This window comes from Notothenia coriiceps, unplaced genomic scaffold (genome assembly GCF_000735185.1).
Source record: "Notothenia coriiceps isolate Sejong01 unplaced genomic scaffold, NC01 NC01_scaffold00038212, whole genome shotgun sequence".
Classification (NCBI taxonomy): Eukaryota; Metazoa; Chordata; class Actinopteri; order Perciformes; family Nototheniidae; genus Notothenia; species Notothenia coriiceps.
This window is the reverse complement of record NW_011370913.1, coordinates 112,008-129,118: the sequence shown is the minus strand read 5'-3', so window position 1 is coordinate 129,118 and position 17,111 is coordinate 112,008. Positions and strand designations below refer to the sequence as shown.

The 17,111-nt window shown below is 39.8% G+C and overlaps 1 protein-coding gene across 5 annotated transcripts in view; it reads right to left on the bottom strand.

Annotated features, from left to right (window-relative positions):
• Positions 1-17,111, bottom strand: part of impdh1b (IMP (inosine 5'-monophosphate) dehydrogenase 1b) — a 19,858-nt gene extending 2,747 nt beyond the window's left edge. Inside the window, exons 1-15 of one of the 5 annotated variants that reach the window (XM_010797654.1) lie at positions 16,639-17,111; positions 10,747-10,845; positions 10,487-10,564; positions 5,911-5,959; positions 4,305-4,406; positions 4,120-4,194; positions 2,633-2,839; positions 2,450-2,537; positions 2,166-2,365; positions 1,658-1,748; positions 1,431-1,526; positions 849-992; positions 527-671; positions 302-445; positions 128-211 (exon numbers count right to left, since the gene is read on the bottom strand). In XM_010797654.1, the coding sequence (XP_010795956.1) occupies positions 128-211; positions 302-445; positions 527-671; positions 849-992; positions 1,431-1,526; positions 1,658-1,748; positions 2,166-2,365; positions 2,450-2,537; positions 2,633-2,839; positions 4,120-4,194; positions 4,305-4,406; positions 5,911-5,959; positions 10,487-10,564; positions 10,747-10,845; positions 16,639-16,856 (1,820 nt within the window). In that variant the 5' untranslated portion in view covers positions 16,857-17,111. The other 4 variants (XM_010797656.1, XM_010797658.1, XM_010797657.1 and 1 more) reach the window with 4 other exon arrangements.

Here is a 17,111-nt window from a genome sequence, read left to right as displayed (position 1 = left end):
CATGATCCCGCCAGTGAAACAAAACAGATTACATGTTTTGCTGTCCCAGAATAAAATGTACTTAACTTAGGTCTACTAGTGTACGATTTAACACAGAAAATCATGTTATTGTGTGTTTTGCACTTACGAGTGGAGTCCATGGACTCCTCCCTCCACCTGTGCAGACATGGTCCTTTTTTCGAACTTCAGCTCCCCAGAGTACATCATGGAACTGAGAAAGAAAGAAAGATAGTAAGACACCATGAACAAAAACATGTTAAAGCTTCCATATTATAAGCAGAAACTCCAGCTAGCTACTCACCGGAGAACAGAAAGACTCTTTGCCCCAATGTCCTGGCAGCCATGCTGGATCCCAGCTATCAGGTAGGGTACAAACTTGTGGATAGAGCCCTTGTCTTGGACCGACCCTGACACCCCCTGGGCCACCTTCACATTGTCACCCTCACTGTGGAAGCACATCAATCAATATTCCTCCAGTGTCACCACAGCATGGGAAAAGCTTTCACTACTTTTAGCCTCCACATACCTAAAATAGCGTTTCTGGCTGCTGGTGCTCTTCTCCATAGCGTCCAGGGAGCCCATGCCACGGTACTTTTTCAGCCGCACACCGTCAGAGAAGAAGTACTCCCCTGGAGCCTCAGTAGTCGCCGCTAGCAACGAGCCCATCATAACTGGAGTGGGAGACAGGAGAGAATTATCGGTCTGATTACAAAACCCAATCATTGCAGCAGTGATAAAACCACTTTGTTGCTATGAAGACTGGATGTTTCAAAGATCAACACGAATAGACGAGGCATTTTTATCCCACACGGTTACAACTATCCATGTCAAAATCTTTCAGGTCTCACCAGTGGACGCTCCGAGAGACAGAGCCTTCACCACATGGCCCACAGTCTGAATGCCCCCGTCAGCGATGACTGGCACCCCGAACCGCCTGGCGTACTCTGCAACCTTGTACACCGAGGTCCCCTGAGGCCGCCCGCACGCCATGACTAGAAGGTAGGGAACAGATTTGATATGAGTGCCATGGCAACAGATCAGGAACAAAACAAGCACATTTTTGGGGAAAAGAGAATCTAAAATTAAATGTAGCAGTTAAAGCGATTTAACTGGTGACTAAGAGTTATTTCAGGTGAAGTATGTATTTTCTATTCTTGTTGGTGAACGTGACCCAGTTTGAGCAGGAGAGGCCTGTCCCCATGGAAACCCAGAATGGGGCCTTGCTAGATCACCATGACAACTAGGAAGATATTCTTTACTGTTAGCAACCAATAGCCTTTTCTCCTCACTGCAGCTCATAGGCAGATTGATAAACGGTACGGCAAGGATTCGTTTTCTACATTTTGAAATATGCGATTCCTTATCTCAATTATTTTTCTTTAGTTCATGCAATAACAGTTTATTTTAAATAAAGAACAAGAGCTGCTGACCTTCCTGTGTGATGCAGATGGAGCCGCAGCCCATGCCGACTCTCAGAGCATCGACACCAGCATCGATCAAATTCTTGGCCTGGGCTGCTGTAACCACTGAAGAAGAAAAATAAAGTGTCAGTAAATGTGCACCAAGAAGCTCAGCAATTCAATGAGTTCTATACGTACAAATCAGAGTCTTTGCATAAAATGATGTCTGTATAGGAGCAATAAAGACACAAACTCACCATTTCCTCCCACTACTTGCAATTCTGGATGCTTCTGTTTAATATAACTTATCATGTTGATTTGATACACAGAGTTGCCTTGTGAAGAGTCCTGGAGAAGCAAAACATTCATGGTTTAAACACAAGGACGTTAGATTAGACGATTAGAGTATTCAAATGTCTCACACAGATAAGACAGGCTAAGGAATGCATAGTGTGGATATCACAGTAGATACGTAATTCTCAGACAAAATGTTGCTTATACTTACTGTAAATATTGATAATACCTATACATGAGTGAATTTCCGGTTTTAAACAAAACTGGCTTTGACCTTTCCTTTATTTTTAATCTGTTCCGAGGTATCATATTTATTGCACTGCCCTACTTTGGGTCTTGCAAAATACTCTACCTCACTTTCTCTTTATCAGTTGATCAAAAACAGGTATTGTTATGCAACATCTGCTCTTACACACAAATACCTAGTAGTAGGAAATACATTAACCACATTTCAACCATCAAAACACCCACCAGAACAACCACATCCACTCCGGCCTGCACCAACAGGTCCAGTCTGTACTTGTCGTCCTCCCTGGTGCCGATGGCGGCTCCACACAGCAGCTGTTTGCGTGGGTCTTTGGAGGCCAGCGGGTAGTCTCTGTTCTTCTTCAGATCTGTCCTGGCAATAATGGCCACCAGCTCGTCATTATTATTCACGATGGGAAGCTTGCCTGGTAACAAAGGAAATTAGGTAATTAAATGTCATGATAGTGAAAAGAAAAGCTGCTGTCGCACACACATGCACTTTTATTCACCTTTTTTACTGCGCTGCAGGATATCATTGGCCTCCTTCAGAGTAACACCGGCTGGGGCCACAGTCAACTCATCCCTCTTTGTCATGGCCTTGGGGATGTTTGATAAGAAACAATCAATAAAGTGAAACATTTTTAAACGTATGGATGTACATAAGTTGGTTTGTTATTTTATTAAATACACACCTCTTCCAGAGACTTGCCGTGGTCTTTCTCAGAGAGGAAGTCGATATCTCGGGAGGTGACGATGCCCACCAGTTTGCTGCCCATTTTGCCCGTCTCTGTGACAGGAATACCAGAGAAGCCATGTCTAACTTTGGCCTCAAACACATCCCCCACTGTGTGGCGCGGACTCATTACCACTGGGTCTGTGATAAAACCCTGTTCAAACCTCTGGAAAACCAAGAGAGAATAAACAGAATTATAATCCATATGATTTCCCCTTACATTGTGCAAAGCAGCACAAAACACCACACACACAATACAACCGGTTAAATTGGCAACACACTTTACTATATTGATTGTAAGATAGCAAAACTAAACAGAGTGCAGACAGACTACTGAAGCCTCCTCTCCACATGAACTTCAACCTCTCTGTGAAGGTCAGGTTTAATGCAGTATGCTGCTTTGTTGCTTCTGTAGACTCTGTGCTCTTTCATTCCAGTAAAACTCCTCAGAAACCATTAGAAACCAGTATTTGACCAATAAACAAAACAATTGACAAAACTTTGAACTATGAAATATATTAAACTTTGGTGAGCTTCAGCGGGGTAATGCCATATAGGAGCTCCCTCACAAATACCCAGGGGTTAAATTGGGCTGGGGCTGTCCGGGGCTAAGCCCTGGCACATAGGACGATGCTCTGACGTCATCACCCTCACACATTTGTCATATGTTTACAAAAAAGGATATATATGTTAAGACTTTTCTCGTTCTTAATATAGACTATATTTAGGGTCTATATGTGTTGACTTTACTTTAAAATAGTAGATCTCTGTGACTGGATATAGTTTGGCTTAGACCCGGCCCCACGAGGACGCATACGGTAAAACGCATACGCAAGCGCAAAAAAGGCTTCCGTTCACACGCATTCGATTCATTAAAGTGTCCGTTCACACTAGACCGCTGGAAATGNCCCCCCCCCCCACACACAGAGCGGAGCAAGGCAACGAAACTTAAAATAATAAGCAGCATTTTACGGCGCGCTATGCATGGGGCCGCCTTGAGGGGGTTTCCCGACATGTCGTTTCAGTAAATTAAAGGGTGTTTCATGTTGTCGTTGCTGTGAACCTTCTTAATACCTTGGAAAATGCTGTTTAATACTTTTTAATAGCCTTAATTTTCGCTAAATTGATTTATCAACTTTTAATACTTCTTAAGACCCCGCGGACACCCTGTACAAACTAAATAGAAAACAAAAGTAGCAAGACAAAGACACACAAAACAATTACCATAACCTATACAGGGACAGTACAAGAAAACAAGAATGGTCAGAGGAATGGTTCATATGAAAGTAAAAAAAAAAGTTTGATTAAAAGTACTTAATTTAATCAGTATACATATTTTAATTCGTACCAAATGCTGATGAAAACAAGAAAATATATCATACAACTAAAACTACAAATAATATTTAAGAAAAAGTCATTTTTACATGAAGGATAATCATAGTTTACCTTGACCTTGCGGACCTCATTGGCTTGGAATTCTGGTGTGCAGTTATGGTGAATCATCCCAATGCCTCCCATTAGCTACAAAATAAATGAAAATGTATAATTGAATTCATTTCTAAATAAAATTGAGCAATACATTTAAATCTGGGCTAAATATTTTAGCTGATGTGGGACAAGCGGTCTCTTACCGCCATAGCGATAGCCATAGCTGACTCTGTAACAGTATCCATGGGGGAGGAGATGAGAGGAGTCTTTAATGTGATCTTCCTGGTCAGCGCTGATGTCAGGTCCTGAGAGACAACAAAAAAAGGAGAACATGCATTTTATCGTCTTAGCAAGGAATTTTTGGTCATGTTTGGCATGTTAACCACCAGGGGGCAGACTTTACTCACAGACTCAATATCATGTACAATTGTCTCTTAAGGTGGTTATACATAACTCTGTTTTGGGTGACAGTTAAGGTCATGGATGCAAGTAAGGCCAATACAAGCAAACTTTAAAACAAAATGTAAGTGAGAGCGTACAGAATGTAAGCTTTAGTGTCTCATTAGGTTGTGAGCAAAATCAACTGTGTGGGTCATAGAAAACACAGTCCTTCCTCTCAGAGACAGAAACCTGGCTAAGCGTGGAAAAATGAGCCACTCTTGTATCTCAGCCACATTTAACATCAACATCTTACAGACTCCCACAACAGCCAACACCGGTTTTTGCTATCTTCAACTGTGTGAAAAGAATTCCTTGCACATGGGAATGACTTCTGTGGTGTCCAAGCCTTTCGTCCTTATCTGTGGCCGACATAAACTAGGAAGGCTTTTCTCAGGGGTTCATGGACACGGCAGAAGAATTACCTAACACCACATGTCCTTTAACGAGTGCACCAACCTGCTAAATTCAACCGAGAGTTAGGAAAACGTCTTTAGAACATCACGATCCAGGAGGAACAGCAACAGGGACATGTGGCCCTTCTTCATGTTTCCAACACCTTACACGGTGCACAAAAGCTACATATTATATTATACATTGTGACACGGTCTACTGAGTCTTTGTGGGAACATTGACTGCTCCGTTCAAAGTGGCAGCCAAATGTGGAATCATTTGTTATTCAAGCTTGGATAGACTCACTATCCAGTGGAAAAACTAGGGCAAGACAAAGACTCTGTTGAGACCTTGACAACAAGGCAAGGCTGACAAGCATCTCACGCAGCAACCAGACTTTCTGTAACTCTGAAGGAAATACACAGATATCAATTAAATTAAAATCCACTGAGATGGACGAAGCAGAAGAGAGGGATTTAATCTAAAGCTCAGAGATTAACTCTCCCGTCATATGCGGAGAGAGGTGGATGAGCAGCCGAGCAGACACAGATGTAAACACCAGGGTGAGGGAGCAGCCGCTGGGTGACCACATCGGGCAAAAATAGCCGGGCAGAAGGGAGAGGAGGGATGATGCCGCGGTTTAAAAAAAGAAAAAAGGGGGAGAAAAACAAGAGTATTATTGAAAGAGCTGCCATTATAGTTGAGGTCTGGAGTAAAGAGGTTTGTTTCTATAAAAAGGCTCTGTAATAAAGGCAGATGGTTAAGGAAGTGGTTCTGCCAAGAAGGCTCTGTCGTCTGCCACATCATCACGAGGGGAGTGGAAGAAAACTGAACAAATCATTAGCTTGTCCTTTGAAATAACCAGGAGGGTTCTTACTCAGATGTGGCAGATACTTGCAACAATCTTCTGCCAAAGCCACCAACCCTATGTGCCCTTTTGTGCTCTCCATTATGTCATTCACACATATGTGTACTTACCACTTCGTCCGAGGTAAAGTCAATGAAGCCAGGTAATATCAGGAAGTCACTGAAAGACATAAGCAAAACGTCACTTAGCATCTCTGTGAGAATACGAGCATCCATTAAAATACCAAAAGCTAAGGAGCCTTTCATGCTTAATCAAACATGAACAATGTAATATATTCTGCTAAATATCTCAAATAAAAACAGAGAACTTAATAGTTTTCCAGCTCAAAGGGTTAATTAAAAAGTTGACTGTGCGAACTATTGAACAAGATTGTGTTTTAAAGAAGGTTTGAACCACATTACTGATTTAGATAACATAACTTTACTCGTTAGACATATATGTAGTTTCTCATTACCTGATCTCTTTCCACTCATTTGCTTTTGTATACCAATTTCAAGTAGTAAGCCAGAGAGCCTGAACATAGTGTTGGGCAGTCTTTCATGTCTCCTCATGGTTCTCAGAGTATTGCTCAGTGGCTCAGTATAGACACTGATTGCGTCTTGTACTTGGTGAAAAGCTACAGTCGCTCTTGCTCAGCTCTTAGACTGTATAAACAAAATGAGGAGGGAGGTTGGGATGAGTGGGAGTGCAGGAGCTAAACACAGGAATGGTGAGTTTGTTTTCCAACCAGAGTCTGTACGCATTTTGTGGGTTTTGCAGATTGGTGTGAAAACAGGGCAGGGAACACGTGGCAAGACGGAGGAATAAGGGGGGCTGTGTGTGCCACGTGAAGGGTTTTGAGGGAAACTACAGAGTGGGGGTAAGTGAAACAGGTAGATGGTGAGCATTGCAGGTGGATAAAACAGGATATAGATGACAGATCAAAGGAAAGAAGAGGACTGTATCAGTTCTCTAGTGCCTCAAGTGTGGTTGGAAGTAAAGTCTAAAATAGTCACACAAGTTCCGTCGCTAGAAGGGAGGAGTCCTGAGTGTTTGTTCCCCTTCACTTTAGAGGCCAAAACATCAACATTGAGACGGCCAGGAAGTCTAGCACACATCTGTTAGTGTTTAGCAGCAGCCACAAACCTCAGCTGCACCTACTGACTAAGGACCAGCACTCCACCAGAGCTCATTCATTTGAATTCTAAAGACATCACTGGCTTGGTGATGCCTTATTATGGTTTTTATTTGAATGTAGGCAAATGTGTGATGCTAATCGGTAGTGTTTCAAAGTACAACCAGAAGCCACACCTGAAACATTCCTAATTGTACCGTTTTGCTGTCTTTCTATATGAAAAAAAGGTGTGAGCTTGGCATGCTAAGAGATGTTACTCATTGGGTGAATTCCAATGAGCATCTTCATGTCTGCCTCTCATCGCTTTCACAAGGTTTCAGCTGACTATTGTTACCAGTTAGCAGCAGCAATACAGTAGCTGACAGAAGGAAAACAACAGTCAGAAGTATGTGCTCTTATCTTAGGACAGCCCTACCTGTCAGGTAATTACAGAATTGTGGTTGATATAAAATCATTATTTAATAGGCATAGGGTGGGGTTTGCCTCACTTAACAATAAGGCTTTAAAAAAAGTGAGACAGAGTTTATGGGTCAATAAAGGATACAGTACGTGATTAGAGTAAGCTCTGGACAAACTTTGAGCCAACGGATAGAATACACAGTATGCAGATGTGTAGCATAGAGTGTATGGTTTTAATTATATGGTTTGTTTAGACTTGTGTGAAAGACCCAATGTTTAACCGACAGCCTGAGGCTTGTGTGAGTTTCAAAAGAGGCACATTTTAGATACACAGATCTTAAAGAGCCTGTGACAGCATCCCAACAACTGTTGTGCAATGAAATATTGGGCTACTAGTCATCTCAAACCGTTAGTATAAAAAAGAAGGTGCGATACCGTTCCGATAAATATCAATAATTTCAAACATCGCGGGGAAATTCCTTCGACTCATTTTGAAGTTTTGGGGGAAGCCGGAAGTGACGTCAATGCGGGAACGCTTCACTGTGCGGCGAGAGAGCCAAACACGGACAAAGTGTGTTGTCATGCGTAGAAATTGTGAATTACTGAGTTTAGGCCCGTTAATAACGTTTTAATGAAGTTGACTACACTGTAAAAAACAAAACAATCAAGGTACTGGCAGCAGCGGCTGCCAAACAAAAACCCTTAAATTAAAGTAAAATACATTAACTTAAATAAAGTAAATAAGCCATTAATTTACGGGAATTGTCCTTAAAGATTTTACAGGAAAACACNAATAATAATTAAAATATATATAAATAAAATCGATTTTTAAAAATAATATTCGATTATGGAGACTGTAACGAATATTCGAATAATCACTGGCATCCCTATTTTCAAGGGGACAATATTTACTCAAATTGATGGGTTTGGATGATGAGGGAAACTCGTGTCACAGGGTCTTTAAGTAAACACATTTAACAGTGTCCAAATGTGTTCGCTACACTTATGTACAAAAGGTTGAGCTAAAAGCTGCACTGACGCTTTTTAGGGTTATTTTAGGAGTATTGACAGAACTACACAAGTTCAGAAATACCTCTGATTAAAAAGATGTTAACAATCACACCCAGGACATGATTTCTGCACCTAGTTGAAGGTCACAATACAACAGGAAGTAGTTTCTCCTACAAAGCTGCCTTCCTGTGTTTCACTTTCTCTGGGTGGCTTGCTTCCTTTTCCCTCTACTAAAATCAAAACAAAAGAGAAACTAAAAAGATGTAATAGTAATAACATGCCTAATCTTTTCTTAGATACAGTACCTGTGATAGGATTTAAAATGTTGATCAAGTCAACGGGGAGTTAAGATAAACAGGAAAAGTAGTCCGAAGTTTTAAGCAGTCGACCTTATACCAGCAACATCCCCCAATTCCTCCTGCATTCACATGATGTCAATTCCAGCCATCATGTGCGCAAACCTTGCTTTGGTCGTGATGCACTTCATTACAGTGTGGAAAGAATTACACGCGGACACACTCAAACGCCATTACGTTTTCTATTCAATTAGCTTCTGAAAAGCAACAGCAGCGTGATCAGAGCAAATCATTGGTGGATTTTTTAGCTAATTAACCTCCCCACTGAGCTTGAATTGCTTAAATCAAAATTGTGTTTTGTTGTGCAGACGACAAGGCAGTATGGAGAATTATATACCATATATTTCATATTGAGAATTACCGTAATTTTCGGACTATAAGCCGCGCCTTTTTCCCCATTTTTCGACCCTGCGGCTTATATAACGGTGCGGCTAATCTATGGTATTTTTACAGCTAACGGCCACGTAGGGGACCTCCTAAATCTATGGTATTTTACAGGTTACAGTCCACCACCTTTAACTCTATGGGCTCTATGGCCGATCCGCGCCCCCCACCGTTAAGCGGCGGGCTCCAGCAGGAAAAGCTGGAGGCCGGAAAAGAGTGAGACAGGTAGCGCGCAAAAGTAAAAGTGGAACCGAGAGTGGTACGAGAGACAGAACGAGAGCAAGACAGACAGACATTACGAGAGCTAGACAGTTTGTCCCCGTACCACTGGTTGAAAACCACTGCTGTAGATCACTGCCGGTACGTGCGCTGGGAGCGCACCGTTTAAGATTGAAAGTTGAAAAGTTTGTGTGTCTGAAACGCTATGTGATACAGTACAGTTTACACAGCACAGTACATCTTCTGTAGCTACTATTGCACTAAATGGTAACACTTGAATACGTTATGCAAATATGCAACTTGTTTGTGGAAATGTTAATAAATGGGAGCTTCCTCAAACAGCCATCTCTTTCCCGACAATCCCCTCTGTGCACGAACCCTTACATATGGTAATTAAACATTAAAACACCTGTGGCTTATAGTCCAGTGCGGCTTATATATGTACACATCATTCAATTTAGCTGCTGCGGCTTATATTCAGGTGCGCCTTATAGTCCGAAAATTACGGTAAATTGAGTCATTTTCAGGGAACGCTGAGAGGGCATCTTAAGCATTGATTGTAGAGGTTATAGAGGTAAAGAACAGTGATGTGGGATTCAGGAGACAGTTTAAGAAGACAAAAGGCATGCTTCTTAATGTCCAACAACCACTACAATTCAGCTGCACAATGCTTTGCTTCTTGTTATTTGTGATGGAAAAAATGAAAGGGTGATAAGAAGGATTAATGAAGAAAATCATGTCAGTCAAATCGCATTATGAGTTCAAAAAGATAGATTATTCCTATTTGTCACCAGAATGCATACCAGAGCTGAGTGAGGTTAAGTAAGAAATGAGAAATTAGTAACTCAAAGCAAAGTGTGTGTAAGAAAGTGCATGAGCTGTTCTATCATGCAGGTTGCACTCACAGGACAGGTCATGCACTTTGATGGAAAGTTGTAGTAAATAATGCAATTATGTTCACTGGAAGCAAATTTGATCCCCATGACCAAGATCAGGTTTATCATTGCAACAAGCCCTCCATTTACATTCTGCATTCATGCACTATTATGACGCCAGATTACATTTTTGGCACGTTTTATGTAAGTCAAAGTAAAGGTGCTTTAGAAGGACTGTCATTTGCTTCCCCTTTATGAATATACTTTTTGTAAAAGGATTTGTAACAGCACAGTTTCAAAACAGTTTGAAGATGACTGTTCTACTCACTTGTAAGTCAACCCATCTCCTTTAGAGCATAGCTCTTCAGCCGTATGACCATCGGAGACAACGCACTGTTGGTCAGATCTGCTGGTTCAAAATGTGTTGGCCATTACAAAGCACTGCTTCGCACACTTCACCCACCACTGCGCGTAGGTGAGGTTTGAAAATAAGGAGACCTTACTTTGAAATAATTAAATAATTGTACTTAGATTTTTTCGGAAAATCAAATTAACGTTTGCATTGCAGAGAATGTGAGGGAAACGTACTTGTATGTAAGGCCATCTCCAACCGAGAAGAGCTGCTGAGCTGAGAGTCCATCTTCAGGGACGTAGCCTGTCCCACCGCTGATTAAGTAATCCGCCATGCTGACAAATGAAAAAGAGAGGCACATTCAATCAACTGTGAAACCCAAGATGTGTAATTTAAGTTAGAAAAAGGATGCTCTGGAAGAAAACAATACATCCACTTTGCAGACAGAGCTTTGGTGACCTTCTGGCAGGAAGACATAACCATAGCAACATCAACACCCCCCCACCCAGCAGCAGGTCAATGCGCCTGTGTGAAAAATGCATCTGCTTGCAAAAATAAGACACTAATAATCCGGCAATAAACATTTAATGAAGGCATTGTTTTTATAACTGCTGCAGAGACACAATTGGAAGAAATGTTATTTAACATTAGATCACACAAATACAAGATAAGCAATATTCAACTGTGATTTAGTGCCAAGATCCTTTCTGTCTCTACAAAACTGTTATTAAGACAAAACGTGTGCGTGAGGGAAATTACAGTGCAGTATTCCCCATGTGTGGAGCTAAAAATGGTCGGTTGACCCACTAACACTTAGTTGAACCACTATAGCAAAAAACTGTTTTAAAAAAGATAATGGTAAAAGCTTATCAGGTGAAACATTTACTACAGAAGAAATAACTAACCTCAAAATGTAGTATTGTCTGGACTTGAGCGGTGTAATTTAGATAGTGTCCTTGTAGTGACCTACATCACGTTATCAGTAGCTAGCAAACAGCTGCTTGCACCTCCCTAGTAAACAAATACTTCAAACCGGTCTTTGATGTGTATACAGTAAAACGGTGACGCAACACCCTTCCTAGTGCTGATCCCTGTACAATATCCATGCTAGGATCCCACATCTGTCACCTCAGGAGCCATGGTGGTCAACCATTTAGTAAACGGACATATCCACAAAGCAGCACCTAAGCATTCATAAATGTCGTTTTTAGAGTTGGTTACATTTCTTGTAACTCACCACCAAGTACGATCAAGCAAACCTAAATGCATTGGTGGAAGTACATTTACTCAAGTAATGTCCTTACATAAAAACAGAGGTACTTGTACTTTCCTTGAGTATTTTCACAATATGCTACTTTATACTTTTACTCGACTACATTTTGTAGGCAAATGTTTTACTTTACAGATTTAATTACTAGTTACTTTTCAGATTTAGATTATTAAAAATATATATAAATTAGCTAATACATAATGATTATAGGTTGGGCTACACAGTAGTATAAAGTCATTAAAATAAACCCTACTTTTACCAACTGCAACATTAAAGTGATGAACACATAAATGAATCAATATTTTTTATAAAATAATTGGTGCTTAAATGGGCCATCCTGCATTATGAGTACTTGAAGTATATTGTGTTACCAATACTGTTTAACTTTTAGGTAGTACAATTTAGAATGTAGGACTTTTAATCCTTCCACCTCTGCCTAAATGTAAATAGGAATAATCTGGGAATCAGTACACCAACAGTAAAGGTTGAGATTTTGAGAGTTCAGTACATGCCGAATTGAAGGGTGGCTATTGTTATGTGCTTGAGAATCTTAAAATATATTTTCAATGCGACAAATATTTTTTTATATACGTAGAAAGTCTTTTTTGCGGATTTTTGAAGGAAGGTTTGGTGATGCGTTCATGCGCAGGTCTGGTGTCATGCCACCAGAATGTGTGCATGATGATAAGCCTATATTTAACATTTTCGAAATACGAAGCACGTGTGATATAGAGTATTTAGCGTAAATTAACAAGAAAATACATCGTTAAAAGTTACACGTTCTTAAATCATCGCATTAAATAATTACATGTTTGCATGGTCACCGCAAAAATAGCTAGTTAACACTTTAAGCCCTGGCCCCTGGGTAACAATGCCTGTGATGTTAGCTAACCGGTAGCCTGAGGATTTGGATGAGCAGTCACAACAAACAACTAGCCGGCACATGCTGTGATGTACATGACAAATAAAAAGTTGATATTTTACACAAATATTATATCTTCACAAACGACACCCGACACCTCATATAACCCGTTACTAATGTATTCATAACTTACATGACAACGTTAACATTTAGAATAATTTTAAATTGTAAACCGGTTATATACAATCCCCAATTAGTGCTACTATAAGGGTCCCAGCTGCTGCAGGTGTTAATAATCCTTAGATACATTCAGTCCGCAGACCAGAAAGGGGCTCAGTGCAGACTGCAGACATGTGGGAGCACCGTTAGCATTTAGCATTAGCAGCTTGGTTATTTTTTGTTTGCCAACGAAAAACGCTTCCTCAAGACATTAAAGCAAGGTTGGCTACCCTTAAGTATATTAACAAGTGGTATACACCGTGTAGCATCTTAGCTAGCGTAAATTCAAACATATTTTATAACCCGAGTACGTCTAGCTAGCTAACCTTTTTGGAGCTGATGCCCACGTTGACCAAAAGGAAGCAACTTTCCAGCTGTGAATCTACAAGGGTGGGGGGGGAGCGATAATAGAGACAATAATTCCTTCTACCTCGAAAGACAACCTCGATGAAAAAACCTTCGTGGCTCCAAGATGTAAAAGTAGTGGTTGGCAGTAAAGTGAGTGAGAAGTGCTTGCCTGCTGTCGCTGCAGACAGTGCGTGTTGCTGTTATGTACTAGCAGCAGCAGCGTCACATCCCCTCTCCTCCTCACTCAGAGGCGGGTTTAACCCTCTGCATGTTCCTGCTGTGAAATCAGCCCCAAAAGTATGAAGCCACAGTTAACCACGTGGAAGTGTTGCTGATGAATGCTGGCTCACAGGTTCATCAGAGAAAAGCTCATTGAGTTTAAGTCTAAGGGCAATTGGAAACCAGAACATGTTGTTAGAGTATGCGGTTACTAAGATAAAAACATTTAAATCCAGAGGTGGGAGAAGTACTTAGATGTTGTACTTAAGTAAAAGTAGAAGTGCCAGCGTATACTCTGTTACGAGTAAAAGTCATATATTCAAAATGTTACTCAAGTAAAAGTACAAAAGCATTAACATCAAAATATATTCAAATGAGTAAAAGTACTCATTATGCAAATTAAGCAATTTTATAATAATATCTATATTAAATGATTTGATTATAATTATTTATGCATAAATGTGTTTATCAAAGCTGGTAAAGGTGCAGCTAGTTTTAATGACTTAAAGCTTATGAATGTTACTCCATGTGTAACTAAAGTCTGATTTAAGGGTTGAATATAATTCAAATCATTAATCAAAATCTGCAAAGTAACAAAATATATTTCATAAATGTAGTCAAGTAAAAGTATATTATTTACCTCTAAATTGTAGTGGGGGAGAAGTACAAAGCAGCAAAAAAAATTGAATACTCAAGTACAGTACATGCACCTCAAAAGTGTAGTTAAGTCCAGTACTTGAGTAATTGTACTTAGTTACTTTACACCAGTTTAAATTATATTTTATCATTGGGGATTTTGGCAGAAGTACTGTATAAGATTACTTTTTAATTTCAAGTACATTACTTAATTACTTTTATCATTCATCTTTACCCTTCCACTACATTTCATAGCGGAAATATTATAATTTTTACAGATAAAAAGGCACTTACTTTCTAATGTTGACCTACCAGCCGTGTCATTTTATAAAACACTATACATTGTCATGGATTACTCGTAGAAAAACATATATCCATAAAATGCTGCTTACCTGTTATGATATATAAATAGTTATTATCCAATATTATAATATATTACATATCAATGACAACATATTGCTGCATAATGAATACTTTAAAAAATATTTAATTGAAAATACTTATTTTTACTTGAGTAGCATTTAGAAAACAGAGCGTTTACTTGTAATGGAGTACTTTTACACTGCGAGGTTGCTAATTATGAGTAAGAAAAAATAACCTCCATTCCCATTGGGGTCAGGCAGTTGGAAGCAAAAACTTCTCTTTTTTGTATACACTTTTTGCAAAATGTTTACTATACTTTATCGATAAATATTCAGTGAAACATTAGTGGGACTAAATGGTAATGTGAAACTTGTAAAAACGTTTCAATAGGAAATCATGTGGCTAAGCAACTATCATAGATAAAGTGAAATGGATAAGTGTGCATTGGTTTTCTTACTGCCATTACACCTTCCATGCCTTAATTTCCCTTGATTTAGAGAAATGTCACGGGAACTTAAGCAGCGCTGTCGGATTTCTAGTCACATGAAGATCATATTAATTTGATTAAGTGTACTGACAAGCTAGCACCGATCACATTTGATTCACATGATAACAATTGCAGGAGGTGTGCAGAGTAGCCGCACGAGGAACAAAATGTCTTGAAATAAATCAAAATGATTGTCCCTTTTTGACTGTACGGTGATGGTTATAAAAATGAACTGCGTCATAAATTGTGAATCCCTAGAAGTGTATGTGCTTTCATTTCAAAGTACTGCATTAGTTAAGGAAATAAAACTAGTTCAACCACAACCAAAAAGGGCACATTGGGTCACAGAGCTCCTTTCATCAGGTCATGTGATATCTAATGAGTAACGTTGGATTTATGAGCAGTAGTCTTTTAAGAATACATCCAAAAGCTGCAATCCCAATTATGCTCTACATGAGATAAGTTTTGGACAGTCATATAGATAAAAAGCATTGTCTCTTCCAGCTACTGCTCATTGCTTGACTGAATGCCAGCATGCAGCTTGTCATCCATTTGTCAGCCACATAAATGGTTGGGATGAGCCGCTGACAGAAAATCATGATAACTTTCTCACAACTAAAGATATGGCTGTCGGTATCTTTGTATCACCTCTGCTGCAGCTTCACGGAGCAGAGTAACATGTTTCATTATTAATAAAGCTTTATGCGGAACAGCTGCCAAATATGAAATCAAATAACTTGTTATCACCTCTCTAATTTATTAGGGCTCGCTTAACTGAAACAGCCCATTACGTAACTCTTGAACTACTGGCCTTTCTTGTTTGAGGATTATTTCTTGAAGGGAAGTTTCACTGATTACATTTCAATTATTGAATGCAATAGAGAACCACGTGGTCTTTCCCGTAACCTAATATGCTGCACAGTTCTCTTGTTGTATTAAGGTTGTTGGATTTGTCTGCCAAGGTGACTAAGGGGAACTGTTTCCCACTCCATGTTGTTTCAAATTAAATGTGGGTCATTGCAGATATGGGTCAGTGGTTCCTTTTATGCACTGTAGTTATTCCGAGCAGTTGATTCAATCTTTCCTCTCTGCAGCATGCTGCCAACTCCTGTCTTTTTGTTGCATCACAGAATTGTCACAAAGGGCAGTTAAAAATAGCACCGGACGACATTTCTTTCTGTTTAGCAATTGCTACTAATTAGAAAGAAGTATTAAGGCCTACAAACAACTAAAACATGAGTGTCATCATAAACAAGGAGTTTAACTTCAAGCGCATTTGCAAACTGATCTAAATGCAAGTGTGTGCGGACATGTAAACTGACCCGATGGCATGCCAGTCATTTACATGTGCAGCATTATGAAGGCACAGCCAGTGAAAGTGAATCACAAAAGCTAAACGATCATTGTCTTTTTATTTCACATATTGTAATGAGGGCTGTTATTACTTTAGCACTTTTTTTTCATTTTAAGTTTTGCTTTTGCACTTACATTTTCATAAAATCAAGACTAATCCTTTTAGCTGTAAAATCTAAAAAGAGTTGGACCTTTTATAAATGTGTTTACGAGCTCCAACTCTTCCTGGCAATAAATGAATCCTGCAGCAGGCACATTCGCAATCAAAACTGTGTTTATAATAAAAACAAACAGGTATATTTAAACCTTTTATATTGTTTTAGATGCACCCAAAGGGGGCTCAAGCTACATAAACCTTCTCAGAGACTCACCTCTCTGGGCCTAGTCCTGCCTGGATGCGTGTGGCACTGTATCTCTGGGCTGCAGTTTCATGCCCATGTCCATGTGAGGTTTGCCGGACAAAGACTTCACATCCCCGGGGTGAAACGTCGGCACATGGGGGCTGAGTTTCTCCAACAATTCTCCGATAATCCTTCTGGCTCTCCCTCGCTGCATCTGCACCAAAGTGCTCATGACCATACCCCTCCATCGTCCGTCCAAGGTCAGTCTCTGAATCCAGTGCCACCGTTTGCTTGCTCTTCAACAGAATTTCAGTAAAAATATCCAACAGCTGAAGGTTACATCTGTGTCAAAACAGTTTGAATTCATATGAACTTCTTAGTTTGGCTCAAAAGAAGCAGGGACAATTTGGAAAATGCCCAGTTTCTTTCTAAATATCCTTATCTGAATTCTAGTGTTTGCTCTATTTACTTTCAAGAACAGATATGGAGCTTAAGAGGTGTTC